Source organism: Trichechus manatus, unplaced genomic scaffold (assembly GCF_000243295.1).
Source record: "Trichechus manatus latirostris isolate Lorelei unplaced genomic scaffold, TriManLat1.0 scaffold00056, whole genome shotgun sequence".
Lineage (NCBI taxonomy): Eukaryota > Metazoa > Chordata > Mammalia > Sirenia > Trichechidae > Trichechus > Trichechus manatus.
This window is the reverse complement of record NW_004443992.1, coordinates 9,259,121-9,283,937: the sequence shown is the minus strand read 5'-3', so window position 1 is coordinate 9,283,937 and position 24,817 is coordinate 9,259,121. Positions and strand designations below refer to the sequence as shown.

General features: G+C 38.3%; 1 protein-coding gene across 3 annotated transcripts in view; it reads right to left on the bottom strand.

Annotated features, from left to right (window-relative positions):
- The window catches only part of CDK15 (cyclin dependent kinase 15), a 103,054-nt gene that overhangs the window by 44,361 nt on the left and 33,876 nt on the right, over positions 1 to 24,817 (bottom strand). For all 3 annotated transcript variants that reach the window (XM_004378230.2, XM_004378228.2, XM_004378229.1), the window contains exons 7-9: positions 22,083 to 22,206; positions 20,363 to 20,483; positions 1,867 to 1,960 (exon numbers count right to left, since the gene is read on the bottom strand). In XM_004378230.2, coding sequence (XP_004378287.1) covers positions 1,867 to 1,960; positions 20,363 to 20,483; positions 22,083 to 22,206 — 339 coding nt within the window. The remainder of the gene's footprint in view (positions 1 to 1,866; positions 1,961 to 20,362; positions 20,484 to 22,082; positions 22,207 to 24,817) is intronic.

Genomic DNA, 24,817 nt, shown 5'->3' with positions numbered 1-24,817 from the left:
TCAACAAAGCAATTCCTACATCAAATATCATAGAACCCAAAATAGCTCTTGTATTTCTCTCTGTGTAGACCACATTTAGTAAAACACAAATTCAGGGAGCTGTTGGTAATATGATTAATATTCTAACATGCTTGAGATGTAGTGGTATAAAAGACAACAGGGATCCTGAGTGTGGTGACTTTCACAGTTTGTCCTCAGATCTTGGAACTACAGATGTGATAACAAAACCGTGGTCTCCAAAGGGGTGGCTTCTGTCCAGAGGTGAGATGGGAAGGCAGAGAGAGTTAGGAGCTGGTTGAATGTTCATGGGGAGTCAGGGGTGGAGGGGAGGAATGTGCTGTCGCAGAATGGGGTGAGCGGTTAGGGTCTCATAACAATGTATGTAAAAAAAAAAAATTCTGTATGGGAGACTAACTTGAAATGTAAACTTCATTTAATTACAACAACTAAAAAAAAAAAAACAACTGTGGTCTCTACCTGCTTGAACAGGACAAGAGGAAAATAAAATTTAATGAATCTGGCCTTCTGGTGCCCATAAAGTATAGCTAAGAAATATGGAGCTATCTCCTTGAAGTACAGGTTGAAAGTCAACAATGAGCTATGTAGATTGATAAACAGGAAAAAATAACTTACTGGGGGTAACATCGAATGAACAGAGAAGAATATTGATTACAAATGGTGGGAGTGACAACATTCCCTTTAAACTTTGTTCAAAGAAGTCGCAACTTCACAGAATCAGAGAATCAAATACAATTTAAGGCCAGGGGAGGTTGGTTATGTGATTTGCTCTACTTTGTATCTCGTTAGAGCTGAGTTTGGAACTTACGTCCTCTGACTCCAGGCCAGTGTTATTTCTAGTATGTTTATTTATTTTAAATTTGTAATGAGCTGTCATAAATGTCAAAATAAAGTCCCTTTGATTTACTGTAGTGTGATAAAGATAATGGTAGAAATGAACATGGCTTCCTGGGCAGGACTTGTTGGACTGATTTGTTAAGACGTGTTTTTTTTTGTTTTTTTTTTCTGCATCATTCGTTCTTTGGTACGTTCTGTCCAGATTCAAGTCCAAACTCATTTAAATACTGAATTACCTAAAATATCCTACAGATGGCCAGTGTTATTCACTAAGGCCAGTTCTGGAAACTTGAACTTTCCTATCAGATCCTGGGAAACATCTAGCCTATGCTTTCTGTTCCAGAATTTCTAAGTGCTGTAGTGGTTAAGAGCTCAGTTGCTAACCAGCGATTTGAATCCATCAGCCACTGCTTGGAAATCCTATGCGGCAGTTCTCCTCTGTCCTATAGAGTTGCTATGAGCTGGAATCAACTTGACCGCAACAGGTTTTGTTTTTTTTTGGAGGGTGGGAGGTGTTAAATGCAAAGCATTGTAAATGATTCCTTTTAAGAGCATGGCCATTTAAAAATAGTAATATTAAAAATTAGTTTATATACAACTTTTCAAATATACTAAAACACGTAAGAATATGCTAATATTAATGCTTTTCAAATAAAACAGTTGCCATTGAGTTGATTCTGACTCAACGGCAACCCCATGTGCGTCAGAGTAGAAGGATGTACCTAAGTAGCAACAGCAGAAATTGCCCTCGGAGGTTGAGATAATAATAATAATAGAGAGCGGGAGACCTGAATGTCATCAGTGAGGTGGATTGATGGGCTGCTGTGGGCCAACCGAGGGTTTCCTGACCACTCATTCCCAAGGTGCTTACATCTATGACAAACACCACCTTAATATATGGCTCCATGTCTCAAAGCAGATGGACTGCTTCATTCTCCTCTAAGGCAAATTAGGTTCAAAGTTTGAAATGTAGTTATTTCCTTTAAAACTTAGGAAGAATTCTTCTCTTACCTCCCAGATCTTCTCCAGCTGTTCAAGGATGTTGGAAACCCCAGGAAACAAAGGTTGACCCTGGAACATTTCAATAAAGATACAGCCTGCACCCCTAGTGAAGGAAACAAGAGTCAAACCAACGCTTTCAAGAAAACCATATACGTGAAACACAACTACTAGCACTTCTCCTCCCAAGAAGTATTTCGGAGACAGTTAAATAGGGCCACATGCTATTAAAAGTCTTGGGCAACGAAAAGAGTCCCTACATCAAACAAAATTAAGAACAGCCTGCAGATTTTTTGTTAAAATGGGACACAACCAGCAGTTAGGAACACAGTATAGATAGCAAACATTTTAGCTTATTAGCCATCTATTTTATGAGAAGGGGAGAAAGTACTGAACCCCAAATTTAACACCTTCATTTATTGAATGTAAGATGAAATCAATTGTAAGAGGCACCATTATTTTATGTACCATTAAAAAACCAAAGCAAAAACAAAACAAAAAACCTCTGCAAATTAAATATGACATGATGACCAGAATGTTTATTTTATATTTATTGAAATGGTTTTATAAATTTAATTACACATAGATATTTTTATCATATAGCATACTTGTATGTGCAAAAAAAAAAAGAAAGGAACATAAGTGAAATAAATTGGTTCAGGTGTTCCTAAAACTTTTTTACATTCAGCATTCAGCTCAGACTCTTTGATGTCTATGTTTACCCATGGCATCATTCACTGTATCAGGAGTTTGATGATGTAGCATTTCTTAAAAGAATCTATAAAAGAACTAAGAGCCAGTGGTACTGGACTCCTGAAGTGGATTTGCAATTACATAGAATTAGCCTGCTTTTGACTCCTGCTTAAAGAATGTTGCTAAGCATGTGTGATTCACTCTCTTCCCACAACCGTTTGGTTCCTAGAGTTTTTTTTTTTTTTTTTTTTTTAAAAAAAAGCTTTCTTGTCTGCAAGATTTTCTTCCAAGTCACTGACACTCATTCTGCAAATTTTGATGCTGGCATGTTTGATGTTCACGCATGTGCAATGGTAAGTACCAACTGCAGCCTGGCTGACTGCTATTGTAAAATGGACTGATTTTAAGAAGCATCCAGGCTTAATAGAAAATGTGCATCTTAAGATAGATTAAATAGGATTAAAATAGAATTTCTTTCCTATGTGGTCAAACCAGAGGATAATTTCTGAGGGATAGTGAGGAGTAAGATTTATTGTGTTAATAATTCAAATTTTAATTCTTACAAGTCTTTTGAGTGATAAAGTGGTTTAGACAACCAGTCAATTACAGAGATTATGCCCTTCATCCAATACTTCCCTTTTTTTTTTTTTTTTTGATTTCCAAACCCTTTTAACCAATACCACAAAGTTTTGCAAGCTTCCTTCAATCGTTTTGCCATTTTTTGTGTGGCATCAAAAAGAAGAAATTTTAAGTAAAGTATTTTATTATAGATGAACATATCACTAAAGATTTATTATCAAGCTCATTTTAAATATGATCTTTAATGTTGTTTACATATATTCATTACATATGGTAAATTTGACTTTTTCCATCTGACTATAGACACACATGGAAACCCTGATGGCATAGTGGTTAAGAATTCAGCTGCTAACCAGAAGGCTGGCAGTTTGAATCTACCAAGTGCTCCTTGGAAACCTGCTAATTAATTTATCTTAAATTAATTGTGTAGGAGAAAGCAGACTTCTTTCTTTCTTTCTTTTCAATTTTATTATGTTTAGGTGAACGTCTACAGCACAAATTAGTTTCTCATTTTATACGCAAACTGTTTTGTGACATTGGTTGCAATCCCCACCAATGTGTCAGCATTCTCCCCTTTCCACCCCGGGTTGACTGTTTCGATTCTTCCAGTTTTCCTGTCCCTTCCTGCCTTCTCATCTTTGCTGTTGGGCAGGTAGCGCGTTTGTTCTCACATACCTGATTGATCCAAGAAGCACATAGCTTCAGTTCTGAGTTAGCAGGGTGTTCGGGGGCCATAGTCTTGTTGGTTCCTTCAATCTCTGTCAGACCAGTAAGTCTGGTCTTTTTTTCATGAATTTGAATTTTGTTCTACATTTTTCTCCTGCTCTGTCCAGGACCCTCTATCGTGATCCCTGTCAGAGTGGTCAGTGGTGGTAGCCAGGCACCGACTAGTTCTTCTGGGTTCGGGCTGGTGGAGACTGTGGTACATGTGCCCCATTAGTCCTTTGGACTAGTATTTTTCCTTGTGTCTTTGTTTTTCTTCATCCTCCTTTGCTCCAGATGGGATGGGGCCAATAGATGTATCTTACATGGCTGCTCGCAAGCTTTTAAGACCCCAGACGCTACTCACCAAAGTAGGATGTAGAACATTTTCTTTATGAACTATGTTATATCAATTGACCTAGATGCCCCCTGACACTATGGTCCCCAGCCCTCAGCCCCAGTAACCCTCAGGGTGTTTGGACATGTCTAGGAAGCTTCTATGACTTTGCCTTGGTCAAGTTGTGCTGACTTCCCCTATGTTGTGTGTTGTCTTTCCCTTCACCAAAGTTAACACGTGTCTACTATCTAGTTAGTGATTCCTCCTTCCCATCCTTCCCCTCCCTCATAACCATAAAGATGGCTTTTTTCTGTGTGTAAACCTTTTCTTGAGTTTTTGTAATAGTGGTCTCATATGGTATTTGTCCTTTTGTGACTGACTTATTTCACTTAGCATAATACCCTCCAGATTCATCCATATTGTGAGATGTTTTGCAGATTCATCATTGTTCTTTATCATTGCATAGTATTCCATTGTGTGTATGTACCATAATTTGTTTTTCCATTCATCTGTTGATGGGAACTTAGGTTGTTTCCATCCTTTTGCTATTGTGAATAATGCTGCAATGAACATGGATGTGCATATGTCTATTCATGTGACAACCCTTATGTCTCTAGGATATATTTCTAGGAGTGAGATTGCTCGATCATATAGTATTTCTATTTCTAGCTTTTCAAGGAGGAACCATATCATTTTCCATAGTGGTTGTACCATTTTACATTCCCACCAGGAGTGCGTAAGAGTTACAATCTTCCCACAACCTCTCCAGTATTTGTTATTTTCTGGCTTTTTTTAAATTAGTGCCAGTAATGTTGAGGTGAGATGGTATCTCATTGTAGTTTTGATTTGCATTCTCTAATGGCTAATGATTGTGAGCACTTCCTCATATGTCTACTAGCCTCCTGGATGTTTTCTTTGGTAAAGTCTCTATTCCTGTCCTTTGCCCATTTTTAATTGGATTATTTGTCTTTTTGTTATTGAAGTGTTGAAGTAGTCTATAGATTTTAGAGATTAGACCTTTGTCTGATATGTTGTAGCCAAAGAATTTTCCCCAGTCTTTAGGTTCTCTTTTTACTTTTTTGGTGAAGTCTTTTTATGAGCATAAGTGTTTAATTTTTTGGAGCTCCCAGTTATCTAGCTTATCTTCTGGTGTTTGTGCATTGTTAGTTATCATTTGTATTGTATTTATGCCACGTATTAGGGCCCCTAGCATTGTCCCTATTTTTTATTCCATGATCTTTATCATTTTAGGTAGAAAGAAGATTTCTTGACAAACAAATTAAAAAATAATTTTTATATTTTGTCTGGCTTGGGGGCAGAATATATATTAAAAGATTGAAATTTATGTTAGCATGCCAAAATAGACAAAAACTATTTTCATGACCTGACATTTGGTTTTTACTTAAAATAATCAATTAGTTTATTCTTAGAATTTTCTAAGGTATCAGACTGAGCTTTGCAAGACTTTTTTTTTCTTTTCTCAAACAATAGGTTATTCCCAATTTTTAGAAAGTCAATTATTTTCTTCACTAATTTTTGAAGTATAAGAGACGTTTTGATACAAGAGTATTAATCAGACAAATGCAACTTATGAATCTGGTGAAGAGTCTCTTGAGGTGAATTTTTGGAATTATTGTCATTTTTAAGCCCTTCATTAACTTGAATTTAAATATACATGTTCTTTTTGCTTCCAGTCTTTAAAACAACAGATACAAAAGGTATAAATTAGACAATATATGGAGGAAAATAAAAGTAAAGGAGAACTGTCTAGTGGTTAAAAACCATCCCGGTCACTAGCAACAGTCAACTAAGAGATAAACCAACTAAGAAACCAAATTGGTGAGAACCATCAAATGGTTTCCACCTACTACTCCCCATGCTTTCTCAGTATGCATTTGGAAGGTCTCAAACCGTTCCATTGTGAAGTGATGTGTGTGGGTGTGTAAAATATAGATGTAATTGTTTTATTAATTGATTATAAAATAGAAATGAAACTGTAATGGCTTTTGAAGACTTGAATCCACCCATCCCCAAACACCTTCCAGAAACCCCAGGAGCTCACAAACCACTAGTCGGAGATGTGCTGTGAGTATTTTAAACAAGGTTAAAAAAACACAGTCATTCTTAGGTTTAAACGTGTAGTTCACATCCCCTCTGCCTCACCCCTGCCCCCACCAACAAAAAAAAAAAAAAAAAAAAAAAAAGGCTTTCACGATCTAGAAAAAGCTTGCTGCCTTTTCATGGTGTCTTTTCATACTGGTCATTATGGGAAACCAAGAAAGAAGTCTTTTGTCACACAATTTCTTAGTGTCTTTTAACTTCTACACTCCTAGGGCTGTGCTCAAAGTTATGTAAAATATATTACAGAAAACTAGAAAATTTAGACCATTATGCAAGTACTACATATTAAAAGATGTTTGTGTTATGGAGATAAAATGCTAATATATGGTTGGAAATTCTCCATTTGCATTTGGATGGATGCCATATAGGCATTCTTTTGAGTCTCTTTTTAAGCTTTACTTAGGGACAGGGTGATACTTTTCCTTACCTAAGAAATCTACAGTCTAAGGTTACTCATTTATTTATATATTGTGTGTGTGTGTGTGTGTGTGCGCGTGCGCGCGCACAAGCACATGTGTATAAACATTACTGATTAGTAGTCTCAACATTTAGAACACTTGCAAGGCAAACAGAATTCCTAAATCAATTATATTTCAGCACGTGGAATCCTGCATAAATATGTATGCATTGATAGGAAAATGCGTTGTTTACCTTAAGTTTGAAAGATGGAAGATGTTTTATAGGTTTAGACATTGCTCTTTGAAAATTAAACTATTCATCTTCCTGTTTTTTTAATTTGTTCTTTGGAACTGTTTTAATTAATTTATTTTTTAGTTCCTTCTTAAGTTTAAGAATACAAGTCATGTGGCTATCATCTGTCTTTCCCACTCCAGATTAGCCTTAAGCAAACGTTTTAGGTATACTGAATGTTCAGGTCCAGATAGGGGACCAGCTCCTGTTTCCTTTTATTTCTGTTTTGGTCTTAAATCTTCATTCCTGTGGCTCTTCTTACCCTACATATCTTTAGGCTTCTCTGAGGATTTCTGCTACGTGGAGATACCTTTGGGGCAGCCCATGTAGATGAAGGGGAACTTCACACGCAGGGGAAGAAAAGATCAGGTGGCATCAAACAGTGAATCCTTACAGAAGGGAGAGATGTGCTAAGTCATTTTACTGCTCCAACTGTGGTTCTTCAGTTGTCAGAGGAAGCAGCTTACATGTTTTCTGTTTTTTTCTAGCACTCTTTTGAACTCTTTCTCTATTCTGAGCGCAAACAAATTCTTCCATAAGAGAGAAAAAGATTCCTCAAATTCCTTAGGCAATCCCTGGGGAAATAAACCATTTCAGGAGCTTTAGGTTTTTCAGAGGTGCAAGGAGCACATAAGAAATGTTGCTGGGAGAAATGAATCAGTATTTCGTTTTTCTCCATTGAAATTAATTCAGAACAACACAATACATGGCAGTGACATGGCATTTCAAATTGCTTTTCCAAGGGCTACTCTTTATATTTGGAAGTTGGCAGCAAGAAATCCGACTGTGCAGAATTTCTTAAGCAGGAACAACTTTCAGAGGTGCTCAAACCATCAGCTCTGAATTCAGTTCTGAATATAGAACTCTGTATATCAAAATAAATCTTTCTTTAAAACCCAGTGTAACCATCCTAAAACATGGAGTTTTTCTCACTAAAGCTCCTTATGGAATCTTTTTAAGGTCTGAAAAGATAGCAGTAAAAGAGAAGAAAAGATGTTAGAAGATTAGAGAATGTTGGTTGTAAGTTTGGGAATAACCAGTGTGTCCTACTTGTACGTTTTCCATAATCTGTTCATTTACTCTGGGCCCCCCACTGACACTACTGCCACCAGTGCTCATTGTGAATGACAGGGTCTTGCATTACCCATTATCAGTGGTTTCTTTAAGACAAAAACTCTAATGCTTAACCCCTGTCATCTGCCTCCTGCAAAGGCATTCATTTTGAACCCTATGGGGTTGCATAACCTAGCAAAACAGGATTTTTTTTTTTTCCTTTTCTTCCTTTGTCAATTGGAAATCTCCCTACTCACTTCCCTTGTTATCACTCTGAAAAGAAAAAGGAAAAAAAGGTGTAGGTTGGGGTGGGGGAAGGATCCCAATGTAAACACCTAATATCTAGCAATTACTCTGAGAGTGAACAAATACAGTAAACCCACTGGAATATGGCTATTGTTCTATTTCTACATTATTTTTTGAGTTTTACCAGGTAACAACAAAGATAGTGGAGTGAATAAGAGTGATGAACCGCAATAATTTTAACTTATAATTTGAATTTTTATTTTGTAAATGTCATTGTTATTCATGGTTAAATTCATGAAACACTTATCAATGGAATAAATACATTTTTTGTATATGTAGTAAAAAGACCTCTTATATTTGGGGTTGCTATGAGTCAAAATCAACTTGACAGCACCTAACAACAACAATAGTAAAAAGGCAAAAGATAACACAGTTGAAGAGAGACTTAAAAAACTGGTAGATGAGCTGAAGAAATTGCCGAGAATACAGCACAGAAAGTTAAGGAGATAGGAAATATGAAAGACAGAATGAGATATAGGTAATAGAAAGATAAGATCTAATAATTTTTAACTGGAGCCCCAGAAAGAGAGAATAGAGAGAATGGAAAAGACTCAATAATCAAAATAAAATGATTGTGGAGGAAATATTGAATTTATAATTAGAAGAAACACAATATGGACTGAGTAGGGCAAGTAAAAAGAAATCCACATGAGACACATCATAGTGAAAACTTCATAATAACAAGGCAAAGAAAAAATTCTTAAAAGCAGCCGGAAAAAAGTGAGAGATTACCTGAAAAAGAAAGACAATTAGGCTGACAGCAAACTTCTCAATAGCAACAATGGAAGACAAAAAGCAGGGGAATTGTATCTTCAATGTTCTGAGAGAAAATAACTGTCAAATCCAGAATTACATCCTGAGTAAAACTACTTTTGAACAATGAAAGTTTATTTTCAGAAAAGAAAAACAGAGAATTTGCCACCAACAGGACTACACTAAAGTCTAGAAGATTTACTTCAGAAAAAAAGAAAGTTGTTCCAGAAATAAGGTCTAAAGTGCAAGAAGGAATAATGAACAGTTTTAAATTTATTTGCTCTTGACGAAAATAGTTTCAAAATAAAGAAAGCAAAAATGGAAGAATTATGATAAATTAACAATGTAGTGAAAGATTTTAACACACCTTTCATTGTCAGGTGAAACAGACTTAAATGATATAAAGAAGATTTGGATAACACAATTATCAACCTTGAACACAGGTAAAGCCCTGTATCCAACAATTAGGGAATACACAAACACATGTGAAATAAGTACAAAATGATCATATGCTAGGCCAGTGCTTTTCACACTATTTTTGGTGAAAGCTAGGTTTTTCTCAAATTTTGGGTAACTTTTTGTTTTGATATAATTTAAACTTATGGAAAAGTTATAAGAATAGTAGAAAGAAAGAACTCTCTTATACCTTTCACCCAGATTCACTAATTGCTAATATTTTGCCACTTTTGCTTCATCATTCCATCTCTTTACTTTTTTTTCTAATCATTGGAGAGTAAGTTGCAGATATCATAACTCTTCACCTCTAAATACTTCTGGGTGTATTGTCTCAGAATAAAAGCACTTACTTACAACTCAAGAAAAGGTTTAAACACAGAAGAAAGCATTCTTTGATGGTTACAAGGGTGGGGAGGGAGGGAGAGGTGTATTCACTTACTAGACAGTAGACAAGAATTATCTCAGGTGAAGGGAAGGACAGCACACACTACAGGGGAAGACAGCACAACTGGACTAAACCAAAAGCTAAGAACTTTCTGGAATACCACTAAATGCTTCGAGAGGCAGAGTAGCAGGGACAGGGGTCTGGGGACCATAGTTTCAGGGGACATCTAGGTCAATTGGCATAACAAAGTTTATTAGGAAAATCTTCTGCATCCCACTTTGGTGAGTGGCGTCTTGGGTCTTAAAAGCTAGCGAGTGGCCATCTAAGATGCATCAATTGGTCCCAATCCACCTGGAGTAAAGGAGAATGAAGAACACCGTAGACACAAGGAAAGTACTAGCCCAAGAGACAGAAAGGGCCACATAAACCAGAGACTTCATCAGCCTGTGACCAGAAGAACTAGATGGTGCCCAGCTACCACCAATGACTGCCCTGACAGGGAACACAACAGAGAGTCCCTGACCTGACGGAGCAGGAGAAAAGTGGGGTGCAGAACTCAAATTCCAGTAAAAAGGCCAGACTTGATGGTTTGATTGAGACTGGAGGGACCCCGAAAGACATGGCTCCCAGACTCTCTGTTAGCCTAAGACTGAAACCATTCCCGGGGCCAATTCTTCAGACAGATTAGACTGGACTATGGGACATAAAATGATTCTCATGAGGAGTGTGCTTCTTAGCTCAAGTAGATACATGAGACTGGATGGGCAGCTCCTGTCCAGGGATGAGATGGCAGGATGGAGGGGGTCAGAAGCTGGTTGAATGGACACGAGAAATCCAGGGTGGAGGAGGGAAGGAGTGTGTTGTCACAGTATGGGGAGAGCAACAAGGGTCACACAGCAATGTATGTACAAATTTTTGTATGAGAGACTGACTTGAACTGTAAACTTTCACTTAAAGCACAACAATAAAAAAAAAAAGGCACTTACTTACATAACCATGATACAATTATTAAAATCAGGAAATTTAACGTCGATCCAATACCACTATATAATACATAGTCCATATTTAAATTTCACCTGTTGTCCCAATACTGTCTCTAGAGCTCCATTTTCCCCCATGATCCAATCTAGGACTTGCATTGCATTTAGCTGGCATGTTTCTTTAGTCTTCTTTAATCTGGAGCAGTTCCTCAGTCTTTCTTTGCCTTTTAAAATATTGATCCTTTTAAAGAGGGCAGGTCAAGCACTTTACAGAATGTCCATCAGACTGGGTTTATCAATGTTTCCTCATGATTAGATTCAGGTTATTTTTGTTTTCTACGAATACCATATAATTATGTTACTAATCAGGGAAATGCAAATTATAACCACAATGAGATATGATAATACTCCCTCCGGAATGACAATTAAAAGAAGAAAATCAAACAATACCAAACAAATGGAGGAATTCTGATAAAATGATGGTGAGAGTGTAAACTGTTACAACCACCTTTGAAACCAGTATAACAGTATCAGCTAAAGCTGGCCGTATGCATAATCTATACCTAACAATTCCACTTCTGGGTGGAAAATCCTCTCCCTCTGCACCAGGAAGCAAGCACAAAAATGTTAATAGCAGTATTACTCACAATAACAAAAAAACTAAAAGCAATCCAAATATCCATCAATGGTAGAGTTGACAACTGATTGCTACATAGTCATACAGTGGAGAACCATATAGCAATGAAGTAAAAGTGAGTGAAGTACCATCACACAATTCAACATGAATGACTCTACAAACATAAAATTTGAGTGAGAGAAGCAAGTCACAAAAGATCAGCCATAGAGTGATTCCATTTGCATAAGTTAAAAAATAAGTGAAACTAATTTTCTTTAGGCACGTGTATGTAGGTGGTAAAACTATAGACAAAAGCAAGGAATGGCCATGATAAGAGACAGAACAGTGATTACCTCTGGCCACGATCTGGGAGAGACATAAGACAAATTATTTCAGTACTGGCAATAATTTATTTTGTAATCTGAGTTCATGGTTTTTACTTCGTTATTGTTAAAAACATATATATATGTTCAAATACTCTTCAGATGTATGGTATATTTCACAATTAAAAAAAAAAACTGGAAATTAAAGCAACATGGGGCAAACTTTAGACTTTTAGTGAAGCCCTGTAGGGTCACTATGAGTCAGAATTGACTCAACAGCAATGTGTTTTTTATAGGTAAGGGGCGGAGGCAATGTATAAGGAAGGACGGAATGAAGGTATGAGTAGAAATGAATAAAATAGAAAATAAGGATTAACAATAGAGAGGATCAACAAAGCTCAAAGTGTTTCCCTTGACAAGACTTATAAAATAGATAATTGGCAAAATTGGTCACAAAAAAAAAAAAAAAAAAGGAGAGTAGAGAAGGCAAATATACAATCTACACAAAGTCTCTTAGGCAATAACAAAAAAAGGAAATACTCCCCAATTCAATATACTAGCAAATGGAATCCAAATGTTGTATAAAAAGGACATAAGTCAAGTTGAGTTATAGACTACAATCAGAAAATCTATAAAGTTATTTACTGTATGAGAGAATTAAAATAGAAAACCATAAGATTATCCCAATAGATAACAAAAAAAATTAATAACTTTTATCACACATGTAAGATAAACATTCTTAGCAAAATAAAAATAGAAGGGAACATAATTAACCTGATGTCATGGATTGAATTATTTCCCCCAAAAAATGTGTGTGTCTGTTTGGCTGGGACATGATTCCTGGTATTGTGTGATTTTCTTATATGTTGTAAATCCTGCCTCTATGATGTTAATGAGGGAGGCTGGGTGGCAGTTATGTTAGTAAGGCAGGACTCAGTCTACAAGATTGGATTGTATCCTGAGGCAATCTCTTGAGATATAAAAGAGAGAAGTGAGCAGGGAGATGGAGGGACCTCATACCACCAAGAAAGCAGCGCCAGGAGCAGAGTGCATCCTTTGGACCTGGGGTCCCTGTGCAGAGAAGCTCCTAGTGGAGGGGAACACTGATGAGAAGAAGGCCGACAGAGAGAGAAAGCCTTTCCCTGGAGCTGATGCCCTGAATTTGGACTTTTAGCCTACTTTACTATGAAGAAATAAACTTCTCTTTGTTAAAACCATCCACTTGTGGTATTTCTGTTATAGCAGCACTAGATAACTAAGACATAATTTGGTACCGAGAGAGTGGGATGCTGCTCTAACAGATACCTAAAGTGTGGAGTTTTGAAACTGTGAATGGATAGAGGAGTGGCAATGGCAGAGGACCAGCAATAGCAGAGAACCTGCAGCGGCAGAGAAGCAGTAGTGGCAAGGAACCAACAGCAGCAGAACCAGTAGACCAGTGGAAGAGGGCACTGGAGCCGACCCATGGAGCAAGAGAGCTGAGTGCCTGTGCGCAGGAGGCTTCCTGGCAGAGTGGGGTGCCTCCGGATACTTAACGGTGGAGTTAGGCTTGCCGAACCACAGAGCAAGAGAGCCGAGTGCCTGTGTGCACGAGGCTTTCTGGTGGAGTGGGGTGCCTCCGGGCACTTATTGGTGGAGCTACCGAGCTTTGGAACACTTGCCCCAGCAGGGCAGATGCAGGCATGAGGCCCGAGGGCCAAGAGGCCACAGGAAACAGAAGCAGAAGCTGAAGAGACAAGGAACACAAGAAGCTGAGCTGCCTCAGTCTCAAAAGGTATGGCCATGACCTCAGGGGTTTCAAAGGGTGGAGCCATGGCCTCTGGTGTTTCTAAGGGTGGAGTTGTCACTCGGATGGACTAGGAGAATGGTGCGCCTAAAGCCAAGGGAGCAGAACTGCCATCCCAGGGGGCCTGGAAGGCAGAGCTGAAGCCCAGGGCCAATGAGCCTCTACTCAGAATCCAGAGACTGGCCAATACCTAGAGTCTGGAGGGCAGGGCTATTGTGTAAATAGTCTCAGAGAACAGAAGAGTATTTTCAAAGTCTTGAGGGCTAAAGTAATGTGTTCTGCTGACTTGCTTGGTGCCTGTTATCACTTCTTTCCCTCCAGTTTCTCCCATGTGTAATGGAAATGTCTAGCTTGTGCCTGTTCTGCCATTGTATCTCTGGAAGCAGATAACTTGTATTCTAGATTTCACAGATGAAGAGGAATTTTTGGATTTTGGACTTGGAGTTAAGACTTTTGCTATGTTATGATGGGGTGAGTATGTTTTCCATGTTGCAAGGATGTGATTTTTGGGGACCCAAAGGGTGGAATGTCATGGATTGAATTATGTCCCCCCAAAACTGTGTGTGTCAATTTGGCTGGGACATGATTCCTGGTATTGTGCGATTTTCTTATATGTTGTAAATCCTGCCTCTGTGATGTTAATGAGGGAGGGTGAGTGGCAGTTGTGTTAGTAAGGCAGGACTCAATCTACAAGATTGGATTGTATCTTGAGGCAATCTCTTGCGATATGAAAGAGAGTAGTGAGCAGAGAGGTGGAGGGACCTCATACCACCAAGAAAGCAGTGCCAGGAGCAGAGCACGTCCTTTGGACCTGGGGTCCCTGCACAGAGAAGCTCGTAGTCTGGGGGAACACTGATGAGAAGAAAGCCGACAGAGAGAAAAAGCCTTCCCCTGGAGCTGATGCCCTGAATTTGGACTTTTAGCCTATTTTACTCTGAGGAAATAAACTTCTATTTGATAAAACCATCCACTTGTGGTATTTCTGTTATAGCAGCACTAGATAATTAAGACACCTGATAAAGGCTATTTATAAAAATTATAGAGCAAAAATGTTTCTAAAAGGAGGCATGTTAGAAGCAATTCCTTTGATTTCTGGAACAAGAGAAGAATGCCTGCTCTCACTGTTTCTGTTCAACCTTGCTCTGTAGTTTCTAGCCAGTGCATTAAGGCAAATAAGGTAAGAAAAATAAAGACAAAGTAAAATTATTGGAAAGAGAAGAAAAACAAATTGCTGTTATGGATGAAATGGCTATCCTCTTAATAAAACAAAACAAAACAAAACAAAACCCATTGCCATCAAGTCAATTCCAACTCATAGCAACACTATAGGACAGAGTAGAACTGCCCCCATAGGGTTTCAAAGGAGCAGCTGGTGGATTAGAACTGCCGACCTTCTGGGCAGCAGCCAAGCTCTTAACCACTGTGCCACCAGGGCTCCATCCACTTAATACTAGAAATAATAAGAGAGTTTAGAAAGGTCGATGGATATGATATGAATAAATAAAAATCAACTACATTTATATATACCCAATCAAAACAGTTAGAAAATGTATTTTAAAAATAAAAGATACAATGTACAGTAGTAATAAAAATATCACATCTAGGAATAGATCTAAAATAAGATGTGTAAGATCTTAAGGAGAAAATGATACAACTTTACTAAAAGGCAGTAAGGAATAACTAAACAGATGGAGAGATATACCATGTTCAAAACTTGGAAGACAATACTGTGAAGATGTTAATTATCCTCAAAGCATTCTGTAATTTCAGTGCAATTCCAATGAAAATCCCAGAAGGATTTTTCATGAAACTTGACATACTGAATCTAAAATTTGTATGAAAAATCACAGGGGGAAAATAGTCAAGATATTCCTGATGAAAAAGATCAGTGGGTGAGGAGACTTGTCCTACCAGATATCAAGTGTTACTATAAAGTTATAAGAATTAATATGGTGCAGCATAGGTACAGGGACAGATAAACTGATCCCAGTGGAACAGAGTAGAGAGCCTAGAAATAGACTTACGTATTTATGGAAACTTGATACCTGAGAGATTTGGCATGGTTGATCAGTGAAGAAAGTGGGGTGAGACAACTGGTTAATATGTACCAAAGTCAATTCCCAACATATTAAAAACTCAAAGTGCCAGGAAAAACTTTACAACTTTTAAAAGAATGTATTGGGCAATATCTTTGTGACTTCAAGGAAGGAAGGATTTTTAAACCAAGAAACAAAAAGGGCTAACCATAAAAAAAAAAGGCGGATAAGGTCAACATTATTACAATCAAGAACTTTTGTTCAAAACGACAACATGAAGATAAGAAAGCATAAGACACAAACTGGGAGAGGCTACTTACAACACACACAGCTGATAAAAGATGAGCGTCTAGAATATATGAAGAACTCTTATGAATTGAGAGAGTGAGCTTGCAATCGAAAATGGAGTAAAAGACATGGACAGCTATTTCACAGAAGAGAAACACATAACAAATAACCCATGAGAAGATGTCCAACTTCATTAGTAATTCGGGAAATGCAAATTAAGATTACAACATGATAATGTTCTACCCAGTTGATTAGCAACAATTAAGAAATTTGATAGTATAACATTGGTGAAGGTGTGGATAATGGGACTATAATACATTGCTGGTGTATAAGTTGTTACAATCACTTTGGGAAACAATTTGGCACTATCTTATGAAGCTGAATATTCACATACCCTGTGACATAGCAAATCTCCTCCAAGGTAAATACCCTGTAGAAATCCTTAAATATACATAGCAAGAATGATCATAAAGCAAAAACAAACAAAACCAAACCAAAAGCAAACTGAAGTGTTCATCAACAGAAAAGAAATTGCAGCTACACAGATCAGCATGGATGAATCTTAAAAACCTATTGAGTGAAGGCTGGAGATTATGCTCTTGGGGAACATCTAGGTCAGTTGGTATAACATAGTTCATAAAAAAAAAGTTCTACTTCCTGCTTTGGTGTATAGTGTTTGGGGTCTTAAAAGCTTGCGAGCGGCCATCTAAGGTACGTCTATTGGTCTCATCACATTTGGAGCAAACGAGAATGAAGAAAATCAAACACACAAGGAAAATATTAGTCCAAAGGACTAAATGGACCACATGAACCACACCCTCCACCAGCCTGAGCCCAGAGGAGCTAGATGGTGCCTGGCTACCACCACTGACACTCTCACAGGGATCACAATAGAGGGTCCTGGACAGAGCAGGAGAAAACTGTAGAACAAAATTTAAATTCATGAAAAAAGACCAGATTTACTGGTCTGACAAAGACCAGAGGAACCCACAAGACTATGGCCTCAGATACCCTGCTAACTCAGAACTAAAGCTACGTGCTTCTTAGATCGATCAAGTATATGAGACCGAAGGAGCAACACCTGCCCAAAATCAAAGATGAGAAGGCAGGAAGGGACAGGAAAACTGGACAAATGGAAATGGGGAATCCAGGATGGAAAGGGGGAGAGCACTGAGACACTGCGGGGATTGCAACCAACATCACAAAACAGTTTGTATATAAATTTTTGAATGAGAAACTAATTTGCTCTGTAAACTTTCACCTAAAGCACACACGCAGTTAAGCATACATCTGCTATATGACCCAGCCATCCCACACCTGGGTATTTACCCAGGAGAAATGAAAACATATGTCCCCACAAAGACTTGTATATGAATAGATACAGCAACTTTACTTGTAACAGCCAAAAACTGGAAACAACCCAAATGTTTGTCAATAGGTGAATATATAAACCAATTGTGGTATGGTATGTTTGTACACTAGAATACTATACAGCAATAAAAAGGAATAAACTACTGATACAGACAACATCATGGATGAATCTTAAAATAATTGTGCGCAGTGAAAGAAACTAGACAAAAAAGAGTACATACTGTATGATTCTATTTATATAAAAGTCTAAGAAAGGCAAACTAGTCTATAGTAACAGGAAGTTGGTCAGTGGATGCCTGGAGAAGAAGTGAGGGAAGGTAGGAACTACAAAGGAGCATGAGGAAATTTGGGGGGCAATTATTAGGTTTATTACATTAATTCTGGTGATGGTTTCATTGATGTATTCATTTGTCAAATTGTATACTTTAAATATATGGGCAATTTATTGAATGTCAATTATACCTCAAAAAAGCTATAAAAAGTCAAAAAAAGAAAGAAAAAAAAGGATGAGTTGCATTCATAAGGTTTCTCTGCTGTATGAGCCCCCTGATGGCTGAATCAATATAGATTGGCAAGTAAAGTTTCTGCTACACTGATTACAAAGGGGGAAAAGAAAATACTGAGTGAAAAAAAAAAAACCACAAAAGACTAAAAGCAATGTGATATCATTTTTATAAAAGCTCAAAAGCAGATAAAACAAAACGATGTGTTACTTAGAATACACAAAAAATGTAAAAATATTATTTTTAAAAGGGGTAAAGGAATGACGACCAAAATTTCAGGGTAGACATCACCTCTGATGGAGAGGCAGGTGGATGGGAAAGGACGTGCAATAGTACTGACTATGTTCTGGTTCTGATAGTTGGTAGCAGGTTCATGGAGTTCACTTTATTATTTCTTAACCTACATCAAGGTTTCTCAGTCTTGACACTACTGGCATTATGGGCTGGGTAATTCTTTGTTGTAGAGTGCTGTCCTTTGCATTGTAGTAGGTTTAGCAGCATCCCTGGCCTTTACCTACTAGATGCCAGTAGCATTCCCCACTCAGTTGTGATAACCAAAAAAAAAAAAAAAAACAACTCCAAATATTGCCAAATGTCCCCCGGGGAGCAAAATTGCCCCTGGTTGAGAACCACTAGTCTGCATATATGTATCTGAATGTTTTAAAAATTTCCATATTAAAACAAAATTTTAAAGTGGTGGGTAGAAGTTTCACCCTGTCTGTGAAGCCTGAGTAGGAAACGATCATTAATAGCTGAGAAATCCAGAGCCTGCAGAAGGCCGTTGAAGTGACAGTTCAGAGCCGTGTGAGCTGACAGTTTCAGGAGGGTTTTGACTAGCAGGTGATATTTCTAGAAATGATACTGGGTATCAGGAAATCAACGACTCCATATACACTGGAGGAAAATTTCTGCAACCTTTCTCAATTCTTTGGGAAATCCAAAAGCTTACTTTAGGCTTTTAGAACTCTGATATATAATTTTTTTAATCTATTATTTATTTTAAAAAACAAACAGAGCCTTTTGTTTACATAACCCCTTTCTTCTATAGAACTAAAAGAAGCCCATGTATTTTACTACATTTAATCCTTAGAACAGGATTTCATTTTACATGGATCCACAATCAATGTCCATGGAAGCAACAGTCAAGAAATCAAACGATGTATTGGCTGGGCGAATCTGCTGCAAAAAACTTCTTTAAAGTGTTAAAACACAAAGATGTCACTTTGAGGACTAAGGTGTGCCTGACCCAAACCATAGTATTTTCAATCACTTCATATACATGCAAAAGCTGGACAATGAATAAAGGAAAACCGAAAAAGAACTGATGTCTTTGAATCATGGTGTTGACAGAGTATTGAATATACCGTGGACTTCCAGAAAAATGAACAAATCTGTCTTGGAAGAAGTACAGCCAGAATGCTTATTAGAAGCAAGGATGGCAAAACTTCATCTCAAGTACTTTGGACATGTTATCAGGAGGGATCAATCCCTGGAGAAGGACATCATGCTTGGTAAAGTAGAGGGTCAGCAAAAGAGAGGAATACCCTCAAGGAGGTGGATCGACACAGTGGCTGCAACAATGGGCTCAAACATAATAATGATTGTGAGGATGGCACAGGAACATGCACGGTTTTGTTCTGTTGTACACAGGGTCACTATGAGTCGGAACCAACTCGACGGCACCTAACACACAACAACAATCCTTAAAGCATCCCTTTGAGGGGTTGGCTATGAATTCAAAGTCACCACACGTCTAACTGTGACCCCTCAACAACTGGGATAACTCCAGGAACAAGATCCAGATAACAGTGTTAACACCACTGTTGTAGGACAACGAGTGCCTGAGATCCCACACGTACTACCGTGCCTTATAAATCTATAAATCTGAGAGGCTCCCCAGCTACGTGATGCTACTCTATAGCACCTGTCTGGTTTTTATGCTTGCACTACAGGCCCCTTTAACTCCTCATGGGGAGAGTTTATTACCCTCATTTTAAAAGTGAAGAAACATATAGACACAAAGAGAATATATGACTTTTTCAAAATAACATAACCAAGAGTAATTGATTAGAAATAGAACTGTCAGGAAATTCAGGTCTCCTGAGTCTTGGACTGTATGTTCTTTTCAGTAGGCTCTGAACTGTGTTTGGGCATGTGTGAGCATGCATGTGTGTACGTGTGTGTATGTCTGCAGTTTGGGGTGCATGTGTGTTCCTCTGAGGACAAGCTGTCAAGGAGAAGAAAAGACCAAGGACTGAAGAGAAGAACTAGGAGGAAGGGCATGGTAGAAAGAGCATCAGATTCAGAAGATGCTTTGGGCAAGTCCTCTCTGGTTCTCAGAATCTTTAAGTGTAAAAACTCATAGAATGATTGCAAACACTAAATGAAATATGTATTTTATGTTTCTGTGTACAAACATTAGTGATTATCATTATTAGAACTATTATTAAAAATGTCATATGGATGATAAAGCAACCCTCACAGAGGGGATGACTCACATTTTCTTAATTTTCTTAGTACTAGTTCTTACCATATGTCCAGCTCTGAAGAATATTCAGTGGCTCCCAGCAAGGCATCTGGAGGGCGGTACCAGAGGGTTACAACTTCTGAAGAGTACGTCTGGCTGGGAATGGACTTGGCCCGAGCAAGACCTGTCCAAAGGGGAAAAGCACAGAACCCTTTATCCTGGGACTTGCTGCAGAGACATAGTGGTGTATTGTACCATGGAGAGTGTAACTGGTAAACAACATTTTAAAAATAATGTACAAACTTTGGGTGTTTTTAATAGAACTACTCAGCTATTTTGCACCCTGTGTACCACTTTATCTAGGGAATTTCTCAATTATTGGATTTGCAATTAGATGCGGCCTTCCTGGCATCTAGGTGTGGTCAGGTGATTGAGTACTAGCCTATATGATATGAGTAGAAGTAACGTATGAATTTCCAGATCATGTCCTTAATGGAGGGGTCAAATGTTCCACTTCCCTTTTCTCTTTCCTCTGGGCTGGAATGAGAAGAAGGTGGCAGCCATCTTGCAATAGGGAGTTGGGGAAATACCCTAGGGATGGTGAGGCCTCATGACCAAAGGAACTTGGGCCAAGACACGCAGGGCCACTATACAAACCCTGAATGGCTTAGGGTGAACTGTTATGTGAGAGGAAGTTAAGCTTCTAAATTGTTTAAGCCTCTCTAGTTCTGGGTCTCTACTACAGCAACTGAACTCTGTTCTAATATGGCTGCTCTTCATTTTTGCAGTCCAGGAACGTGCAGGTTAGAGGATAAACAGTGGAGACTGCTAATACAAATTAGTTTGGTAGGACCTTATAAGTCTCTCTCAAGGGCTCCTCTGCAAAATGAGTTTATTTTTGTCAGCCGGCCACTTATAAAATCACATGATCTATAGCTAGAAAGGAGCTCTGGTGGCATAGTGGTGAAATGCTACGGCTGCTAACCAAAAAGGTTGGCATTTCGAATCCACCAGCTGCTCCTTGCAAACCCTTTGGGCAGTTCTAATCTGTTCTATAGGGTCACTATGAGTAGGAATCAACTCAACAGCAATGGGTTTGTTTTTTGTATAGCTAGAAAGGACCTCAATAGATGAGTTTTCTGTTATGGAGAATTGAGAAACGAATGTCTGTTAAATGCTTACATGTCAGGATGAAAGCCGCTATCTCAGAATAAAGTGCCATAGGTATAGTATCACCGTTTGACGTATGTCAAACAAAGAGGAATGATTCCTCAGCCCAGGTGGAACCAGTTTTCAACAAAAACTTACTGAGCACCTGCTATGGGATATAGTGATAAGCAAAAACACATCTGGGCCCTGCCCTCAAAATGCTTACAGTCTAGTAGAAGAGACAAAATCATTACATGGAGATATCCTTTCTCTTGTCATCCTGGGATAACATTGATCTATTCTGATAGAATTTGTATATATGCTCAGATTCAGTGAAACCTACTAAGTATAATTCACTCTACAGATATCACTATATCAAAAATGGCAGTGAGATATAAGGGTGCCCAAGTTTTGGGCATCTGATTGGATAGGGTCTTGATGGAATCCTAAGAAGCTACCCATCTCCCCCTCTTTCTTGCCTCACACTTCCTGTATGGTAGTTTGATATCCCCACAAAGCATCATGTTCCCTTGGCCTCCGGTTTTCAAAGACCAGGCCTAGTCAATGCTTTAAACATGTGCACACAAAAGCATCATTGTTCACAGGCCAGAAGGAGACCCCAGGGGGAGCTTACCAAAATCAGCCAGTTTGAGCTCTCCCAGGTGACTGATGAGTAAGTTCTGAGGTTTCAGGTCCCTGTGAAGAACGTGTTGGTGGTGGATGTATGCCAGGCCCCGCAAAAGTTGAAACATGAAAAGCTGGAAGGAATGAATACCATACTAAGCAGATTTGAGCCACTATATGTTGATTTCCCCTCTAAATCAAAAACAGTTGTCTGAAAGAATATAGTAAAAAGTGTCTCTTGAGAAACTAAAAATAAATGAAATTTTACATTCAGGGAGAGAGAGAGAAAAAAACAACACAAGGAAAGGCAAGCAACTTGATCATGTTCTAAACAAAGGGATTCTAGCTTTTCCTGACATCTCATTTCTTTGATAATGAAAAAATTACCCTTCCTTAAAAATCTAAAGTGAGACTTTGAAGCTTCATTTGGAACACTAGTTATTGATTTAAACGTGAAAGATTTTTTTTTTTTTTTTTTAATTCTTTTCCCACCAATGAACTTGGCATTTAAGATCAAAGTTGACCTGGAAATTATATTTTAAGATTTACAACTGCTTAAGTTTTCCAGGCTCTCTGATATGAAACTCTTTAAAAAACACTACACAAGAAGACTAGACTGGGAAACATATCCTTAGATGCTATTAGGAAATAAAGGAATCATTATCTTTTTAAACCTATTTTTAGAGTCTTAAGTTCAAAGTTGAAAACAAGGGAAATATGTACTACAGATTGACAGAGAAGAGAAACCAAAAGAAATTTGATATCTTCTTGACCCCTCCCCTTAATAAAAAAAATCAAAAGAGAAAAAGGAATAAACAGTAGAGGGAAAAGAGAAGAAAGAGAGAGAGAGAGGAAAAAAAAAAAAAAACCAGGAAAAATACACTCTGGGACCAAATTTAAAAATGTTTCACATGGGTATGAGGCACAGAAACCAAAGACACTATTAGGTTCCCACCAATATAGAAGTTTAAGAAATGAAAGAATGCTTAAGTGTCTTTTGCTATTTTCCAGTGCCACTGGCAATTGAGAATTCAAATACCAACATTAGTGAAAGGTCTATGCCAACTGAAAACATGTTCTGGCAGTTTAGAAAAGAAAGAGCCAGCTCCAGCATTCCTGGCAACACAGGCAAAAAGGCAGATGCAGAGCTGTGTGGATGAATCTTTTTCCATCGCGTCTTGGAAACTAGGAACTTCAGAGATGCTGGGACCTGTACCGAGTTAACAATGGCATGGAGAAAATGGAGCCAAGTTAATAAGCAGCATGGTCTGATACTGAAACGGGAGCCTGGAGAGTTTACCTGTCACAGCACACCTGTGGCTGTGGACATGCCATTTAGGTCCCACATCAGGTGCACAAGCCACTTAAGAAAGTTATGAACGTCTTGTGACCCCTATTTCAAATGTTCACTGGCTCTGTGAGTCTCCCCAACACTTTCTCTCCCTGGTGCTTCAAACACACACACTGTTCATTTTACCATTTACCATTCCACTAGGCTACCACAGCACAAAATTCATATACTGACATTTAAACACACCACTTGGTTATAAATATAAATGTTCATGGGAAAGATAAAGAATCAACTTAAATTCCAGGTAAAAGAGAAGATACTATGTGTTTTAAAATATGTTTTTCTATATGAAGGGAATAAAGAAAGAAGGAACTGGAGACAGGTAAGCAACAAAAGGTAGAAAGGTGGAGACAGGTGAAGGATAGATGAAAGAAGAAAGGGAAAAATAACATTATTAAATGCCTACTGTCTTTTGTAATCCTCAATACTACCCTGTCAGGTAGATATGCTTGCCCTCCTCACTTTACAGATAAGAAAACTAGGGCCCAAAGAAGATTTAAAAACATGTGTAGGAAGAGTTGGGGCCAGGACTCAAATTCAGACCTGCATGGCTCCATGACACCCTCCTAACAAACTGGAGAAAAGACAGAAAATTAAAAAATGACAGGGAAGGAGAGAGTCGGCTGGCTGAGTCAGAGACGAGCTTCTTAGTGGGTCAGCCTGAAATGTCTTTCATGTCCCAAGTATAGACTGTTCTCACTAATTAGTAACACTCACCTCCCACTTTCTTGCTCTTCTGTTCCTTTCCTCTCTGCCTCCATGTACATCGACAAGCATTTGTAAATGGTAAAGCACTGAGGTGTTAAGGTCTGGTATTGCATAGTCACACTTCTCAAAACTGCAGTCTGTGCTGACTAACCTCACCACCCACTCACTCTTTTATCCCTTGCAATCTGGATTCTTCCTTTAACATTGCTGAAGCTTCACCAATGACTCCCTCATAATATAAACAAATCCAATGGTGTTTTCTCAGTCAACATCAAGACAGATAATGGGTGACTCTTTCCAGAGAGGCTTCCTATACCCCAGTGGTTGGCACTGTTTCCAACACAATGAGGATCTTAGGAATAAAATAATGCCACTGGGAAAGTGCCATCTGGGCTAGGAGTCCCTCAAAAACATAATCAGATAGGTCACTACCAACTCCTCCTAGGGAAGCCTGTGTCCTTCCATCCATTAGACATCCTTGGGGCTCATTGTATTAGAAACTGGAAACAGGCTAACCTCACTATGATCTCCATCCTGTCTTCCTTGGTCACTGTCTTGGGCTGGGTTCTCTAGAGAAGCAAAACCAGTAAAGTGTATAAATATATATATAGAGAGAGAGATTATATCAAGGAAACAGCTCACGCAATTGTAGAGGCTAGAATGTCCCAAGTCCGTGGAACAGGGTA